Source organism: Ochotona curzoniae, unplaced genomic scaffold (genome assembly GCF_017591425.1).
Source record: "Ochotona curzoniae isolate NIBS_2020 unplaced genomic scaffold, NIBS_Ocur_1.0 contig_832, whole genome shotgun sequence".
NCBI classification, from domain to species: Eukaryota; Metazoa; Chordata; class Mammalia; order Lagomorpha; family Ochotonidae; genus Ochotona; species Ochotona curzoniae.
This window is the reverse complement of record NW_024466580.1, coordinates 155,816-175,243: the sequence shown is the minus strand read 5'-3', so window position 1 is coordinate 175,243 and position 19,428 is coordinate 155,816. Positions and strand designations below refer to the sequence as shown.

Sequence of the window (19,428 nt, the reverse complement as noted above, 5' to 3'; positions counted from 1 at the left end):
GCTCACAAATATGCTGATGGGTGCTGCAGCCCAGCCTGTCTTGTCCTGCCCCAAACCCTGGTTCTCATGCTCATCAGTGTGAACTTCAGCGTAGTATGGGAATTTCCAAGTCTTTCTCCAAGGCCTGCCCCCAGCTGTGGATCTTGGATGTGTTGGTGGGTGTTGCTGCCCAGCCTGACATGTCCTGTCCCCAGTCCTGGCACTTACTATGGTCTAACCTGACTAGCCCAGACCCATTTCTGCTCTCATAAATGGATGCTATAGTCTAGTCCAAAGTGTCCTACCACTAGATCTGGCCCACACAAAAGTTGAGGAGTGCTGCAGCTCTGCCTGGCCTTGACTGTTCCCAGCCCAGCTCTTGTGCTTCCCAGCATGAAATTCAACCTAATAGGGGAGTTCCCCAAGTTCCCCTACCAGGCCTGATCCCAGCCCCAGATCCCATGCATGTCAATGGAGCAGCAGCCTTGCATGGCATGGTGTGACTTCAGTCCCAGGCCTTGCTGAGTGTGCTGCAGTCCCAGAGGCAAGTTCATAATTCCCCTACAGAATCTGCCCCCAAATCTGGTTCTCTCACTTTCTTGTGGGTACTGTGGCCCAGCCTGATGCGGCTCACCTCCTTCTCTGACACTCGTGTGTAGGTATTGCAGCTTAACCCAGCCAGTTATGCCATTAATCCCAGTTTTTGTGAGCACCATTGGGCAATGGGTAATGATATTTAGCCCAGTCTAGGACTCCTGCCTTAAACATGCCTGCCCTCTGGTTTTCCCCTCCAAATTATTCCATCTCAACTTCCTTACTAACCTATGAGTGCAGTGGTGCCATTCATGGAATACCCCAGATAGCATTCCTTCTCTGTCAAACATGCAGTTAGCCACTCCTGCTCTGGAACCTGCAGCACCCCTGCCATGGAGCCCTAATGGCATGTCCTGGCCTGGCATGCTCCACCTTCCCCACACACATTTAAAAAAAAAAGATAGGTAACTCTGCTGGACTTCTGGTATAGTTTACACAAATGGGGCATTAACCAGCTCAGAGTGCCCACCAGCTATTGGTGGCTTTTCTCCCAGCAGTTATATCAATATTTTCAGTGTTAACTGTGTACCAGCTAGTGTTCAATTTCTATAACTGCCAATCTTACTGAAAATTGTTGTTAAAACCCAACTTACAAAAATATACTTTAGAAATGCTTTTTAAAGATACACTTAAGGCAAAATAAGATCATGAAAAGAATGTGCATGATAATAAATTAAGCAAGACAGACACACTTGTACTTCACATGCAGACTTCTACCTCCCCTGAAGGTAACTTATAATGCACAGATGCACCCTTCTTAGTTTAGTCAAAACTAAGGCTTATTCAGAATCCATACAGAGTCCAAGATGAACGGTTTATGTACAATCTTTATTTACTTACTGGAAGTGGTCGTAGCAGTACAGACAGTATTGTTTTTTCTTCTCCTTTTCTACTTTTAAAGATTCTACTCATACGTTTAATTATATCAAGAGAACCAGACAAGCTTAACATTTCAATTAAGATCATTTAACATCACTTAAAAAAAATTTAGACGCAAATCGGTCTTCCTTAAGAAATTGCAATCATGCTAATGATATTTGAACTTTCTTTAAGGCTTGTGGCCAAACTTCGATTGCGCCACAACCGTCAGAAAAATTGGAGATATAAAATGTTGATTTCCACTTGGATGATGTCATCCTCATCTCCTGTCATCAAGCTGGGCTCCCTCATCACCCCCACGTCCCAATGGGGCAGTTTCATTGATGTTTGCATGCCCTGGAAGCTTGGCACATGCTTTCAGAAATCTGGTTTTGCCTCTGCTGCATCCTAAGACGATGTCAGCAGTCTCCTAGACCAACCAAAGTAACTTCTGGAATATTAATCCAGACCATTTGTTCTGTTCCCCCCGATGTGACACAACCTCTTGCCATTTCCCAACATTCTGAGTACCTGAGCATATGCTTCAAACAGCTCAATTTTTAAAGAGAACTGCTTTCAAATCCTCACTTACCTTGTTACATTAGAAATCCTTGAGTAAATTCTGTACTCAAATGGGAACCGAGTTATGCATTTGTAAGAATGCTATCTATTTTGTCATTTAGCTTAAATAGTTTGCAAATTTTGGTAATTTTTTCATAATATCATATCAGATTTCTTCTCTAATATTAGCATTGTATCTGGAATTTGGCTTTATGTATTGTGAAGAAAACAGAATTTGCTCTCTACTTCTTTTATTGTTGTACTTTGTGGGTTGTTGAATTAGAATTACTGGCATTAAGGAAGCTCAAAGAAATGTTAGGAACACCTCCCCCTCCCCTCCGCAGCTCTCTGTGACACTCATACCTGGCTCTGCTTGTAACCTTTGTCCCTCCCATTGCTCTTGTTAAGTTCAATCCCATTGCCTTGCCAGTGGATTTGCCTCTTTCTCTTATCTGACTCCAACGTCATCCTTTGTCTTGAGGCCTAACTCCTGCTTGTGCCACTTGTTGAGTGCTCTGCTGTTAGACAATCATCTGCCCCTTCAAGAATCCTGTGAGCCCCATGCCAGCTGTAAGTCACTCAACTATCACTCTGCTTATACTCTTAGGCTTCCTGTTGAGGGAAAATCATGCATTTTCTTTTTCTTGTAAAAAAAAATGGTCTGTGTTCCAGAATGAATCTTTCTAAGAGCCACATGCGAGTTAGTCAAACCAAGTCTGTGCACTGGTGGCACCTTGTCAGTGGTCCATTGGCCCCAAGCTTGCCTTCTCACGTTGGTCATCAGAAGACCACTGTGTAAGCAAAGTGACAGAATTCCTCAGGTTTTCGAGGTTTGAGGAATGGTGGGAGGGTGAGTATGTTATTAAGTTTTTAAATATGTGATATGTTTATAGATGAAAAAAAAATTTCACTCTTCTCCCTCAACCTGTTCTGGGATTTTGGTTCTTTTCTAAACTCAAATGACCTGTGTCAGCTAGAAGAGCATTTCAGCTCTCCCACAGATTCCCTACTGTGAACCAGTGAATGTTCAAAAGAGGAGACCCAGTGTGATATGACCAGCACCTCAGGCTTCACTTTCCATGATATTTCATGACATTTTCCAATATCCTTTGAGAAAATTTATATGCAGAATGGCCCATCTCCTGCCACTAGTTTTTCCCTTAAGTATGAATATTTGGATGGGTTTTTCTGGAGAATTCTTTTAGCACAAATAAAAAAGCAACTTCGTCTGAGTTGTAGATGTCACGATGGTCCATATTTGTAGGTATAAAAGATCCAGTTATGTCCATTGAAATATTGAGATAATTAACTTTTTAAAGCCACAGCCCATCAAGAGAGCAGTTCTTTGAAGCATCTGAGTGGAAAGTACTTTGTGGTTTGGTAACTATTTTTATCTCAACTACCTTTTATGATGAAACAAACTGTAACTTAATATCGTTCCGAGCAGCATGTCAGCATGAGTCTTTAGTGGCTAAGATTAATGCAAGTAATATCATAATCCTGCTGAAGCACACCTGTTTCTTTAGCCTAAGGGAAGGTGAATCATTTCCTAGAGATCAAAGTCTGCTTTCCCAGGTGACTGCTTTTCCATTTTAGCCATCAAAGAAGTGCTTGGCTATGTGCTTACTGATCCTCAAACTTCTCTCTCAGATGTTCCCAAGTATTGTATTTGTCTAGATCACCGATGCCATTATTTGTCTTGATCCGGGAGGGGTCTGTGTTCGTTAAGAGGCTTCCTACATTTTGGTCGCTCAAAGAATACTTGGTGACAACCTACAATATGTCAGGTGTTGCACTAGCCTGCCTAGATCCCCTTCATTGGTCAGAAGACAGTTGTAAGAAAGTAAAGAGAAAATTACTTAAATGTTGATAAGTACACTGAATAAAGAAAAGAGAGGGTGGGGAAAAAGGAGATTGGGATTTGGGAGAGCTCATTAGAAATGGAAGAGTTTAGATTTGACAGCCTGGACTGACATTTGGAGTGAGACGGAGCTGCACGCAGGGTAACGGAGGGGCAAATGTCCGGATCAGAGGTGGCAAATGGAAAGACCAAGGCTCTAAGTAAAGAGAGCTGGGACTGAGCAGATGCAAACAGACTTGAATGTTGAAGGCAAGGAACAAAGCTGGGTTTTGGAGGAGAACTTGGGAAGGAGAGAGGCTGAGCACCAACAAAATGGGAATACCTTGGCGTCTCATCATCCTGAAGGTAGTCCAAATCTGGCTGATCAAACACAGAATCCAGATCAACCAACATAAAACAAACTTCCTGGGCCTAAATTAGCTTTTGATGGTGCTGCAGAAATGAGTATGAGTTTCTTGTGTAAGCATAGGAATTTAGGTTTTTATTGAGTGCTCTTAAGAGCTCATCCAATGAGTTCAGGTAGAGGAAGAAGCTTTTTTGTTCATACAGCAGCCTGGGAGCTAGGCCAGGATGAACGGAGGCACTGATACTCCTCCCTTCCTCCCTTCTTCCCTTCTTTCTTCCTTCCTTCCCTCCCTCCCTCCCTCCCTCCCTTCCTCCCTTCCTTCCTTCCTTCCTTCCTTCCTTCCTTCCTTCCTTCCTTCCTTTTCTTCTTTCTTTCCTTCCTTTCTTCTTCTAAGTAGTAACTATGGATTGCACAGTATTTCTCATACTTTCCCACTTGTGTGCACCTCTTAGTATTAAGCTAAAGCAAATATTTATGATACTGTCCTTAAATTGTGGTTCAACTACGAATAACCTAAATATGAGGAAGATGGCATTTGTTTACATATTGAAAAAATTAAATTCATATGTGTTTTAAAAGCTGTGATGTGAAAATGAACCATCAAACCAAGAAAAGACATGTCAGAAACTCAAGTCCTAAGTAGAACATGCCAACCTAAAGACGCTCTGTGTTGTATGGTGTCTACTCTGTTATGTTTGGGAAAGGCACAGCTATAAAGACAATAAAACGATTTGTGGTTGTCAGAGAGGACTGCAGAGGGAAGGCTGAATGAATAAGCACAAATGTTTTTGGGACCATGAAAGTAATGAAAAATGCCGCTATAGTTATGCAGTTGTCCAAATGCACAGAATGCGAAGCACCAATGCAAATAATGGGCTCTAGTGATCATGAGTTGTCAGTGTAGATTCATTTATAATCCATGTCCCACTCAGATGGGTGTGGTGATGGTGGGGGAGGGCATGCACGTGCAGGGGAACATACAGGAATTCTGCTCCTTCTTGTCATTTTTGCTGTGAGCCTAAAACTGCAATGAATAGTCTACAATGAAAGTCTAATTAATTCCATAATGTTGTAAATTGATGTTGATGTTATGTTTTCCATTTTAACTGGTCAGGATGATATTCTGCCAGTTCTGCCTTCAGACCAGAGAGGGTCTCCCCAAGAAACCATTGAATTTAGCTGGACAATAAGATGCTTGACTCTATGCTTGCAATGAAAGAATCTTGACTGAATTTGAACTGTAATACTGCACCAAGGTGGAGGAATCCACTATGTGGGAAGGGCACGGGGAGGGGTTGGGGGAATCCCAGAGCCTATGAAACTGTGTCACATAATGCAATGCAATTAATAAAAATAATAAATAAAAAATTAAAGTCTACTTTTTTGAAATCACTAAATGAGTTAAGGCATAAAAAGGACCCTGGATTTCTATAGCACTTCCTAACACCTACCTTTGCTAATATGAACGTTTTGATCATGTGGATCCTGCCAAGCCAGGAGCGCTGTACATTTCTCCATCTTTTAATGTTTTCTTTTATCCTTCCTTTAATGCTTTGCAATTTTCATCATAGAGGTCCTCCACATCTTTGGTTAGGTTTATTCCAAGATATTTAAGATTCTTCTCCACTGTTTTAAAGGGGACTGTACTTATAACTTCTGTCTCAGCCATGGAGTTATTTGTGTATATCAGAGCCATCGATTTATGTTCACTAATTTTGTATTCTGCTATCCTACCAAGCTCTTATAAGTTCCAACAGTCTCTTGGTTGAGTCTTTTGGTTCTCCTATCATGTCATCACGTCATAATGTCATCTGTGAACAGGAATAATTTCAATTTCTCACTTCTGATTTGAATTTATTTAATCTTTCTTTCTTTCTTTCTTTCTTTCTTTCTTTCTTTCTTTCTTTCTTTCTTTCTTTCTTTCTTTCTTTCTTTCTTTCTTTCTTTCTTCCTTCCTTCCTTCCTTCCTTCCTTCCTTCCTTCCTTCCTTCCTTCCTTCCTTCCTTCCTTCCTTCCTTTCTTTCTTTCTTTCCGTTGCCTAATATCTCTATCAAGGACTTTCAATGTTAGGTCAAATAGCAGTGGTCACAGTGGACATCCTTGTCTAATTCCAGATCTTAGTGGAAAAGCTTCCAGTCTTTCCCCCGTTAGAATGATGTTCGCATTGTGTTTTTTGTATATTTCTTTGATTGTGTTGTAAACTGTTCCTTCTATGCCTATCTTGCTTAGGATTTTTAGCATGAAGTGATGTCAGATTTTATCAAATGCCGTCTCTGCATCTACTGAGATGATCATATGGTTTCTATTGTTCAATTTATTGATATGGTGAATCGCACTTATTAATTTATTTATGTTAAATCATCATTGCATGCCAGGAATAAATCTCTCTGGCCCAGGTAGATAATTTTTCTGATGTACAGTTGGATCATGTTGGCTAGTATTTTGTTGAGGATCTTTGCATCTGTAGTACAAGATTTCCATTGTTATGTCTCCTTTTTTTATTTTTTGCTCCGAATCTATTGACTTTTATCTTCTCGCTCCTTTTCTGATTAGTTGGGCTAGTGGAGAATCTATTTTACTGATTTTCTCAAAGAACCAGCTCTTTGAATCATTGATCTAACTTTTTAAAAATTTCCCTCCTCATTTTGCTTATTTTTTTCCTGCTAATCTTGGGATGATGTTGCTGTTGTTTCTTTTAGCTTCTTCAGAGGTATAGTTAGCCTGTTTACTTGGTGCTTTTCTAGGTTCTTGATATAAGCATTGATTGAAATGAACTTTTCTCTTAACACTGCTTTGATTGTGTCCCAAAGTTTTGATGTTTTGTTGATGCCTTCCTTCATTTCAAGCAATTAAAACAAATCTTCTCTTCGATTTGTTCTATAACCATTGTTCATTTAACAACATAGTATTCAGTCTCCATGTATTTGCGCATTTTGGGGTGGTATTTTTACTTGTTGGTCTCCAGGTTCACTCCATGATGCTTGAGAAGATGCATGGCATGATTTTGATTTTTAAAATTTTGCTGAGACTTTTTTTGTGGTCTATAATGTGATCAATCCTGAAGAAGGTTCTGTGCCTGTAGGTGAAAGGTTCTGTAGATCTTGGTTTCAGATTGGCTCAGCTCCAGTCATTGTAGCCATTTGGGAGTGTTAACCTCTATCTCTGTCTCTCCATCTCTCTATAACTCTACCTTTTAGATTTTTTTAAAAATAACTCTAATGACACAGTTATATGGGCAAATAATTTTGCCAAATAGCTTACAGACCTCCTGAGCACCCAGGCCGATGATCTTTCTTCCTTGTTAACCTCTTGACCTTATCATCCACTCTCCAGTACTGAAACCACTTCTTCTCAAGCCTCTGTAGCTTCCTCATATTTGCCAAGGAACCTCTACACAAACAGCTCATGCTCTTCATTCCCTAAAGGCAATTATGATAGGTCTTCTGGATTTCATGGAAAACAAACATTATCAAAACATGTGTGTAAGTTTAAAGGATAGGCATTTTTTGTACCAAAGTAAACTTAGGTAATAATTGCATTTTTCCATGTTTAAAAAAATGTACCCATTTTATTTAAAAGGCAGAGTTACAGAAATACAGAGAGAGAGAGAGAGAGAGAGAGATAGAGAGAGAGATTGTTCATTCATCAGTTCACTCACCCAATAATCAGAATGGCTAGAGCCTGGCCAGGCTGAAACCTGGAGCTTGGAACTCCATCCACATATCCCACAGGGGTGGCAAAGGGTTCAAGTTCTTGGAGCATCTTCTGCTGCTTTCCCAGGTGCATTTCCAAAGAATTGAATTGGATGTGGAGCAGCTGTGACTCAATCAGTATTTATATGGGATGCTGGCGTCACACGTGGTGGCTTAACTTGCTACAACACAGTGTCAGGCTTTTCCACAGACTTTTTGAATTGTCTTCGTTCTCGCATGTTACCATCTTGTGAGACTTTCTACACAAATACCCCACTCTTTCTTCTTTATAAAAACCACTCATCAGGCCCGGCGCGGTGGCGCAAGTGGTTAAGTCCTCACCTTGCACGCCCGGGATCCCATATGGGCGCCGGTTCTAATCCCGGCAGCCCCACTTCCCTTCCAGCTCCCTGCCTGTGGCCTGGGAAAGCAGCAGAGGACAGCCCAAAGCTTTGGAACCTGCACCCGCGTGGGAGACCCGGAAGAGGCTCCTGGCTTCGGATCGGCATAGTATCGACCCGTTGCGGCTCACTTGGGGAGTGAATCATCGGATGGAAGATCTTCCTCTCTGTATCTCCTCTCTGTATATCCACCTTTCCAATAAAAAATAATAAAAATAAATCTTTAAAAAAAAAAAACCACTCATCATGTTACCTATCACTAGATGACAGAGTGTAGATTTTGCACACTTTTTCTGTTACTTCTCTGCCACACTAATTATAGTAAGCTTTGGGGCTGGCATTGTGGTGCAGCGGGTAACTACCGCCTGCAATGCCAGCAGTCTGTATGAGTGTTGGTTAAGTAACAGCTGCACTGTTTCATTTGCAGCTCATTTTTTTCATGTGCTAGGAAATCAGCAGGAGCCAGGTGAGTGCCTAGGCTCCTGTCATCCACTTGAGAGGTTTGGATGGAGTGTTCATCTCTGGGCTTTTGTCTGGCCCAGCCCTGGGCAGTGTGGCCATTAAGGCAGTGAACAAGTAGACAGAAAATCTTTCTTTCTCCTTTTCTTCTGTGTAACTCACCTTTTTAAATGAAAATAAACTCTGCAAGGGTAGAGTGATTCTTTAATAGAAGAACAAAGGTGTGAACTTGAGCTATGTAATAAAAAAATGCTGCATTTTTTTTAAAGGAATGTTCAGACATAGAAGGTAAAACAAACAGGATGTAGCTCCCAAGTTACATTAATGTAACTTACATGATGCAGTGTACATTAACGTAACTCCTAAGACACATTAACCATAAACTGACCAGTCACCTGAGAAGCACAGTAGTAGATTTAGATATTGGTAGAGCATCTTTGTATGACCATAGAAAGGGACGGGAGGATTTGTTATATATTCATGGGATCTTAAGAGCGAGAATATCATTTTGTACCTGAGATGCCTCATTCCAGTTCCTGCATGGAAGCCTGAATGTTCATGATATATTAAGGCTATGTGAAGTGTAGCTATCATTCTATTTTTTTTTTTTTTATTTTTTTTTTTTAAAGATTTATTTTTATTATTTTTTCATTGGAAAGGCAGATATACAGAGAGGAGAGACAGAGAGGAAGATCTTCCGTCCGATGATTCACTCCCCAAGTGAGTGCAACGGGCCGATACTATGCCGATCCGAAGCCAGGAGCCTCTTCCGGGTCTCCCACGCGGGTGCAGGTTCCCAAAGCTTTGGGCCGTCCTCTGCTGCTTTCCCAGGCCACAGGCAGGGAGCTGGAAGGGAAGCGGGGCTGCCGGGATTAGAACCGGCGCCCATATGGGATCCCGGGCGGCAAGGTGAGGACCTTTAACCACTTGCGCCACCGCGCCGGGCCCTATCATTCTATTTTTGTGCAGTCCTAATTCCATCACCTATTGGAGCCAATTTCTAGCCTAATGGGTCATGTTCTTTCCAAAGACCAGCCCTATTTTCACATCCTCTGTACTGAAAGGAAAGTGAACATCATTGGTTAAGGCAATTATGCGCCTTCTTGGTTCCTCAATAATCAAACTAGTAGTGGAATTCAGACAGTGAGTTTCCTTGTCACGGGCACTGACTCCTAAATACATTAATCCGTTCTGTCTCTTTCTGCATCTTCATGTGTATTTGGAACTTAATTAATAAGCCATGTGACTTGAGTATCATTTGTTTTTGTGTCTTTCCTTTGAAAGATGTTTTGGATAACTTGCGATAGACTATTTAGAAGCCAACATTACAACCAAGTAATTTCCCTCTGCAAAATGCTTCAAGATATTGAAGTACATATTATGGAGCTCATGACTGAATAGTACAGGCTTTGAAACAACATCACCACGGACTGAAGCCTGGAGCTGCCCCTGACTGCTCTGTCACCTTGGACAAGTTACCCAAATTCTGTCTCCATTCCTAAATCCTTGGAATAGGGATAATAAAAGGGCCGATTCAATAACAATTATTGTGAGGATAAGTGGATTAACATCATTATACAATGACTTTAGAACTGTGTTAGGCGCAGAGTAAACTAATGGCATATTGATTCAGAGCAGATGGAATACTGGAATAAAATACTCATTCCAGAAATAACACAAATGCATATTGTAACTTAGTATAAGATACTTCTTCTCAAATTGATAAGGAAAGAATTAAATTTGGGAACAACTGTCAGTCACTTAAAAAGCAAATGAGAGAGCCATCCATGTTGCATTAAAACATTTTTGATGATCCAAAGGTTTTTTGAAGTTCTCTCTTATGCTTGAATTCCAATTTTTCTTTCATATCATGTACAGAGTTCTCTAACTCAATAATCTGTTTCTCTGTGTTTTTGAGTAATTCTGTGACCATTTTTTCCCCACTCATTTTCAAGTATTTCATCAATCTATTTGTTTTCATGTTCCAAAGCTGAAGAATTTTTGAGTTCTTTTTTGGGAGTCATAAGGCGTCCTCATTTTGCTTCTTGTATTTCTGCACTTATTTTTGTGCATTTCTGGCTGCACCTGTTGTTTTCCACCTGATGATTTTTATCTTTGAACCATGTCTCGTGGTGGGGTGGAGTGACTGCTTTTTTAGTGGATGTCTCAAGTTGTATGGCAGGTGTCTCTAGAGTGCTGTGGTCAGTGCCCTATTGTGGGTTGAGAATTCAGGGTGCCACCCCAGTTGGGTGTGTAGATCTCCTCTCAGCATGGGGGAGGCAATTACCATGACTGTTAGACTAATCACAGCACTGCTTCTTCTCTTTCAAGGTGATCAATACCCATCACTGAAATGTGGCTACGATCCCCCCCCACTTACGGCAGTGCATGAACCACACAAAAGACCTGTGACACCCAGCTACCCACCACATGCTATCATGCAGCCACAGAATTCCCATAGTTTTTGAGCACAAGAGTATCCACTCAGCCTGGGAGCCTGCCCTTATTACAGATAAAGCAGAGACATTCCGCGTACTAGCTACCTGTAAGTGCTCCACCTTGGTAGTTTGCGCAGCACTTAGAGTTGTAGAAGGGTGGGCATGTGTGCTTGCTTCAGGGACCCAGATGCACACACTACTCTATTGGGTTGCAATCACAGCTTTATCCCTTCGGCAGGATTACCTAACTGAGTGCTCCTGTGTAGAGTCAGGAATGAGCTACACCACAGCCACCATGACTTTTGTTGATCTTACTTTGGTTGTCTTTCCTTGCTAGTCTGAGTGCTTTATGGGGGAATAAAGAAGTGTGCTCTTCTCCCACAGGACCTACAGAATCCTTCTCCCAATTTGGCTCCAGACCAAGCCCAGAATCAGAGGGTCCATGGGATACTACAGCAGACAATGCCACAGTGACTAGCTGCCATGGCCTGTTCCCACCTTTCTCTCAAGATCTGCTGCCTTTTCCAATCCCTGATCTGACCAAATTTTAGAATTTTATGTTTATTTTGGAGGTGGGATATTTTTGATCGGTGGTGGTGTTGGTATACAGCACAAACCCTGAAATCATCCATGACGTTAAATAAAAAACAAAGCCTGTTTTGATTTGGTCACAGAATTGACTATTCAAATCAGGAGACATGAAAGGAGAAAGTAAGCTAGCGCTTCCAAGGATGAAGAACTGGGTTTTTTTTTTTAAAGATTTATTTTTATTATTTTTTTCATTGGAAAGGCGGATATACAGAGAGGAGAGACAGAGAGGAAGACCTTCCCTCCGATGATTCACTACTATGCCGATCCGAAGCCAGGAGCCTCTTCCGAGTCTCCCACGCGGGTGCAGGTTCCCAAAGCTTTCCCAGGCCACAGGCAGGGAGCTGGAAGGGAAGTGGGGCTGCCGGGATTAGAACCGGTGCCCATATGGGATCCCGGGCATGCAAGGCGAGGACCTTTAACCACTTGCGCCACCGCGCCGGGCCCAAGAACTGGGTTTTTAAAGGGGAGACAAGAACAGTGGGATGAGAGGAAAAAAAAACTTCTGTTGAACAATATATTTTCCTAAGACTTTATTTATTTGTGATAGAGACCGATAAAAATTTACCATCTGCTGTCTCACTCCCCAAATATCTGCTATGGCTAGGGCCTGGCCAGAGTGAACCAGGAGCTGGGGATTTGCCTTGATCTCTCACACAGGTGGCAGGCAGTTTACTTGAACCATGCCAGCTGAATTTCCCTGGTTTCCATTGATTGGCAGAATCCTGGGGCGGAACTTAGGCAGTGGAGTGTGATGCTGGCCCCATTATTGACAAACAAAGCACTGAGTGAATTTGGATTAGTGCTGGAGATTAGATGAGGCTTTAAGGTGAATGTATAGTTGGTGGGGGCTAAGTCAAGGTCACTATCAATAAACACATTTTCTGAAATAGTTATCAAGTCAGTACAAATCCTGATTGGGAACTGTCACAAACTTTTTTTTTTTTTTTTAAGATTTACTTGGCTTATTTGAAAGTAAGAATCACAAAGAGAGATGGAGAAAGTGTGTGTGCATGTGAGGAGAGAGAGAGAGAGAGAGAGAGAGAGAGAGAGCTCCCACCTACCGCCCATTTGTTAGATTACTCCCCAGATGGCTACAATGGCCAAAAACAAGGAGCTTCATCTTTGTCTTCCAGATAGATGCATGGCCAAGTGATTGGGCCATTGTCCCCCGCTTTTCCTAGGAATATTAATAGGGGAGTGGATCGGAAGTGGAACAGCTAGAACTCGAACGAGGACCCATATAGGATGCTGGCATTGCAGGCAGATGCTGTGACACAGTGTTGATCCCAACCATTTGTAGTCTTACAAACACATTCTTTCCAAACAGTGCTTTTCATCTGGAGCTTCAAGACAGTGATTTTGTCTGGCGAAGTAAACCCCAGGTGTGATCCCTGAGACTCCTGGGGAAATCCTGCCCTGTTGGCGGACCACACTGCAGCCATCTTTTGTTTTCATAGTTTCTCCCTACACTTCGGTCGGTGGAGAAGTATGAGAAATATTCCTGGAATTCGGATGGGTCGTTGTCCTGGATATAGGAGGCCAGTTTGTTCCTGCATCTGTGTCTATCAAGAGACAGTCTCCACTGCATTTCTCACCAGGCTCACCTGTGTGGCTGGGACTGCGCTCTTGGAACCATGACTCCACGCTGAATTCAACTTTGGTGTCAGGGCAGCCCACCCAGCTCCTCCAGATGAGCGTGCTGCAGGGCAAAAGCGGCCCCTGTGGTGCACGGTCCGGGGCTGTTATGGGAGTTTCAGGAGAATCAGCTACTGGAGGGCTGAGCGGGTGCCTCCCTGAGCTCAGCCTGGGCTAGCAATACCTTTGGTCTGGCTTTAGGAAGCTGCGAGAATCGCCAAAGCCCAAGCCCTGCGGTTGGTCACAGGAGCAGAGTCCCTTCGCTGTGTCTCTGGCAGCGGCAGCGACCGGGAGAAAGGGTGTGGTGTGTGTGTGCGTACGTCCCTGGATTGGGGAGGCGGATCACTGTACCGAGAGGGGAACTTGGATGCCTGCACTTGTGAGCAGGATTGGGGGCGGGAGGGAAGGACAGAGGGGGGCCCTGGGCATCCGTCCCCGGGAATGCGGAGGGGCGGGCCCACCGTGGGGAAGAGGGGCGGGTCTGTCGGGGGGTGGTGCCCTTTGCTTCAGCACCTTGGAGGCTTTCATCAGGAGTCAGGACTGCGGTGTCTGCTGCGGAGTAGTGGGACACAAAGGTGAGGCGCTCGCTGGTTCCTAGCTGGGGGCGCTCCCATCTCCAGCCAGGGTTGCTTGGCATCAACCCTGATTCTGGTGCTCCGGCTATCTGCAACTGCCCCTGTATGTCAAGTTTCTGCACACTCGGGACATTTTTTTTTTTTGGCTGAGTCCTGTCTCAGGTTGCCTGGTGGGTCTGTGTGGCTCTTCTATCTCCCTGGTCCTTGCTGGCGCCTCCTCAGAGCTAGAGAACTTGGATGGTGGTGGTGGTGGTGTGCTGCAGTGCCACTCCCTTCAATCCTTGTTTTATCTAATGCTCAGCCCCTCATCAATTTTTTTTCTGGTAATTTTCCGAATTTGCGCCTATCCCAGCTCTGCCTAAGGTAACAGCCCATAGGAAGAGGGGTGGGAGCAACAGTTGGGGGACTGAGGTAACTCTGGGTGCTTAGGCTCTGCTCTTGTGCTGGGGACACAGCCAGCCCGTGGCAGGAGCCCCTTAGGCGTCTGTCAGCTGCCTCAGCCTGCATACTGCAACTGTGTGTGCAGTCCACCTTGGACTCCTAGATTTAAAAAAAAAAAATTTTATCTGAAAAATAATTACAGAGGGAAAAAACAGAATGGCTTCCAATAGTTGGTTCACTTCTGCAATAATGACAGTGGCTGTGGCTGTATCAGGCAAAAGTCATGAATTCCAGCTGAGTCTTCCACATGTGTAACAAGGGCCCAGCATGTGGCCATAGTGACCTGCCTTCCTAGCACATTAACAGAAAATTGGATGGGATAATGGCGTGGCAGGTTGTGGCTTAGCAGGCTGTGCTACAATGCAGGCACCAGCTTCTAGAATTTTGGATACACTGTGGAAAGAGTGTTTGCTTAGGGTGAGCAACGTAGCAGCACAGAGAATACAACTCTGAAAATCGTGAGATGTGTTTGCTGGGAGTTGGTGGGACGGAGCCTTAGCAGGGGAGTGGAAGATTGGCACCGGCATCCAGGCTGGCTAGCACATCATGAAAAGCTCATTTCTTGGCAGCTGAATGGCAGCTCTCTGCTGTGCAAATAAAAACTGATCGTTGATTGAAGCTTGATCTTCTCTGAAATGTTTCTGGTGTCTGAAAACCCCGTGATTTAGCAGGAGACTAAATTTAGTAGTTGGCCCTTTACTCTGTGGATGTGGCCAGCGGATGCCAGTCCATCATGATCCCAAGGGGTGCTAAGGCTGAGGAAGCGATGCTACCTCCTCAGTAGGGCTATTCCCCACCAGCCCCTCAGGCCAGGCCTGTGCCAGCACTCAGCCCGAATGTCTCTCTTAGCCCTGTTCTTGTCCTTGTTGTTTGGTGTGCAGGTTTTCATGAGGAGACTAGAGAGCATGCTGTGCCTGTTTGCAGCCTTGTCAGTGATGGTGCAGCTCAGCATTGGCCTCCCTCCCAGGTATGTTTGAGAAAGAAGGGCTGGGACCTTTCTCGTGCCCCTGGAAGTAAGCATGGGGTCTCTTCCTGTGGTTTCATGGGTGGCATCTCCAGGGCTTCATGCAACTCTTTTGTCTTTGCAGAATTAATCAGACCCATCTGCTGCCCTCCTCCCTGAAGATCCGCAGGGTGGGTCTGAAATTTCAGGGTTCAACTTTCACCCTCGAAGGCTTTCCATTCCAGATCATAGCAGGTACCATGCACTACTTCAGGGTGCCCAGGGAATACTGGATGGATCGTTTGCAGAAGTTAAAGGCCTGTGGCTTCAACACCCTCACCACGTGAGTGCTGCTCATTGGTATCAGTTTCAAATCTGTAGTTTAATTCCTGACTCTGAGATTGTGTGAGTCACCATGAAGGTTGACATTTTAGTGCTTTTTTTTTTTTTTAAAGACTTATTTAAAAGAAAGCAGTGGAGGATGGCTTAAGTCCTTGGGCCCCTGAAAAATGTGAGAGATTTGAAAGATGCTCTCAGCTTCTGATGGGCTCAGCTCCAGCCATTGCATCAATTTGGGGAGTGAAGCATTAAGAGGGAGAGAGGAAGAGATTGAGGAAGAGGGGGAGAGAGAGAGAGGAAGGGAAGGAGGTAATGAAGATGGAGAGAGAGGGAGGGAGGGAGAGCGAGAGAAAGAGAGAGAGAAATCTTCCATCTTCTGATTTACTCCCCAGATGGCCACAGCAGCTAGGGCTGGGGGCTGGGCTAGGCCAAAGTTAGGAGCCGGTAACTCCATCTGGGTCTTCTGCATGGGTGGCATTTGGATCCTGTTCTGCTGCTTGCCCAGTGCTAGCAGGGATCTGGATAGGAAGTGAAGCAGCTGCGACTTAGACTGGCTCCCTGTCACTGAAGGTGGCAGCTTAACTGCTGCACCACACTGCTGGCCCTTTACTACCTGCAGGCTCTCCACTTATTCCCTTAAGGGACTCAACTTGTTAAACATCATTGCTTATGCCAAAATTCTTTGCTAATTCTGATTTTAGTAGTGATACTTCCTTCACCTCTTTTGGCTTTGTTTTACATTTTGTGTGCCTTTTATTTAGCTTTACGTAATTTTTTTTTGGCTGTTATTGAAAACTGTACATACCATATTGGAGATATAGAATTGAGGGATATCGAACCTGCGGGCCATATGGTGACTCTGAAATAATTGCCTGGTACTGCATGTGCAACTGCTCAAAGTACTAGAAGTTCATTAAATCAATAGCAATTTTATTTTTAGGCTTATTTTATTATTTGAAAAACAGTTACCAATACACACACACACACACCCTTACACAGAGGAGGAGAGACAGGGAGGAAGATCTTCCATCCAATGATTCACTTTACCCACTAGGCCATGCCACTGGGCCCCATTTTGATGATCTTCTATTGCCCTTCCTGGCACATGAGCAGGGAGATGGCTTAGAAGTGGAGCACTTGGGACTCAGACTAGCACTCCTATGGGATGCTGGCATTCCAGGGTGTGGCTTAACTTGTTACATCACATTAGCTTCAGCAGGCTAATTTTTAAATCGATCATTTTGCTTGGTCTGTGGGTTGTATTATAAATATCTACATATCTCTTGGCAGAAAAGAAAAACTCACCACCCTAGCATAATTGGGCTATGCTTATCCTTCGCCCTAGTTTTGGTTTCAGAAGTAAAATTTTCTTCTAATGTTATTATTTTCACTCCTTTATTGTCATTGGATTTTCCTAGATGTTCCTTTCTTTTTTTTGAATAAACATTCATTTGTATTTGAAGCACAGAGTAACAGAGAGAGGACTCAAACACACACACACGAGAGAGAGAGAGAGAGAGAGAGAGAGAGAGAGAGAGAGAAAATCATCCATCTGTTTGTCCACTTGCCAAATGATCTCAGTGGCCAGAGTGGGGCTGGTCTGAAGCCAGGAACTAGGAGTTCCTTCTGGGTCTCCCACATGGGTACAGGGGACAAAGGACTTGGGTACTCAAGCACTGCCCTCCCAGGCCTTTTGCTGGAAGCTGGATGGGAGTAGAATCTGAGTAGTTCATTTAGCTCTAATCAGCTCTTGTTACACAGCAGTCCAGTTGGTGCAGGTGCCAGACATGGGGAAGCACATGCGTTGTACGATCCTGAGGTTAGGTCCTGGTCCTTTGTGAGCCTGTGTTGGGTTTATCTCTTGAGCTAGGTTGCGTTCAGGGTGAAGAAATTTCCATTTCCACACAAAGCAGTCTTGGGTGTGTTTTTTCTTCCTCTAGTCTGGAATAGGTAAATGGTGGTTATTTCCCTTTTTCCAAGCTGATTAGGCTCTGGAAAAGCAATTTTCCTTGAGCACAGATATTAAAAAAAAAAACCACAAATATTCTGAGTCTACATCAAAATAGTGACCTTCTTTCTGGAAGCAAAAGGTGTTTTTTTTCTCAGATATTCCCTGTGACTTCCTGGAGGTAAAAATCAAGAAAGATTGGGACACTCTTCAGCCTTGCTCTCCTTCAGAGCTGCTCAACTTAGGCTAGTCAGTAATGAATCTAGGAATTCATCACTTACAGTTTAACTATTCTTGCCAGTACTGGTTCTAGCAGTGGGCTTAGTTTTGTTCCTGGTAAGCAATAATTATTTGTGTTTGCCTGTGTTAGTCAGGGTTGTCAAAGATAGAATCAGCAGGATTAAGAACTTGTCTGCACCATCATGGAACTGAGAAGCCCTAAGATCTGTGATTAGTAAGCTGGGGACCCGGGGGAAGCCATGATGCTTTAGTTTGAGTCCAAAAGGTTGGAAACCAGGAGAGTCAATGGTGTAAGTTTCAGTTCATTTTCCAGGGCTTTCAACAGTCAAGAATAGTCAACTTTTCAGTCCGAGGTGAAAGACTAAACAATCAAGGGTCAGGCTCAGTCAGTGCCCGGCTGGGTCTTTCTCTGAATCTGTTTTGATCAGACCGGGTACTTTATTGGTTAATTGAAGTCTATAGGGGTCAATAGTCTGCTTTTCTCAGGTCACCATTTCAAATGTTAGTCTCATCCAGAAAGACCCTCATTGACACTCCAGAAGAATGCTTGACCACCTGTCTGGGTACCTTGTAATTTAGGCCAGTTGAACACAAACAATTAGCGTCAAGCAGCCCATTCTAATTTTCTAGGCAAAGCTCTCCTGCCCCCTTCCATTCATGACTTGACTAAAAGATAACTACTTCCCATGCTCTAATACATCAGTTACTCTTTTTAGCTTTGTGAAAATGGAATTAAGCAATATATACTTTTTGGTGCCAAATTTTCTTTGTTCAAAATTGTACTTGTGAGATTCGTCTGTGTTATCATGACTGCATGGAATTGCATTGATAATCATATGAGACTATTTGTTTTGTGGATTTGGGTTCTATTTTCAGTTTGTAACTATTATAAATAGTGCCCCCAGGAATTATTCTGTACTTACTTCTTTGTGACTATGAGTAAATAACTTCTGTGCGTATGCTTCCAGGAATGTATTTGATGGGTATAGGTGTATGATACACTTTATTTTTAAATGGAAAATCAGATATACAGAGAGAAGGAGAGACAGAGAGGAAGATTTTCTGTCCATTGATTCACTCCCCAAGCGGCTGCAATGGCTGGAGCTGAGAAGATCTGAAACCAGGAGTCTGGAGTCTCTTCTGGGTCTCCCACATGGGTGTGGGGGCCCACGGCTTTGGGCCATCCTTGACTGCTTTCCCAGGCCACAAGCAGGGAGCTGGATGGGAAGTGGAGCTGCTGGGCTTAGAACTGGCACCTATATGGCATCCCAGCAAGTGCAAAGTGAGGACTTTAGCTGCTTGGCTACTGCACCGGGCCCTGATACACTTTATTTAAAAAGTCAATCAGTGTTCCACTTTCCCAAGACTTCCCGAAGTTGCTAAGTTTAATTTGTGTACATTGTTGTACAACCATTACAACTAAGCTTCTGGAACTTCGAAAAAATCATTTTATACTAAAAATCAGTGCCATTGAACCACAGCTTCCCATCCTCTTCCTTTCCAGTTGTTGGAAACCGCTGTTCTACT

General features: G+C 43.6%; 1 protein-coding gene across 1 annotated transcript in view; it reads left to right on the top strand.

The window, feature by feature from the left end:
• The window catches only part of LOC121164561 (beta-galactosidase-1-like protein 2), a 69,954-nt gene that overhangs the window by 6,890 nt on the left and 43,636 nt on the right, over nucleotides 1–19,428 (top strand). The window contains exons 2-3 of the mRNA XM_040992715.1: nucleotides 15,313–15,398; nucleotides 15,520–15,717. Of these exons, the coding sequence (XP_040848649.1) occupies nucleotides 15,313–15,398; nucleotides 15,520–15,717 (284 nt within the window). The remainder of the gene's footprint in view (nucleotides 1–15,312; nucleotides 15,399–15,519; nucleotides 15,718–19,428) is intronic.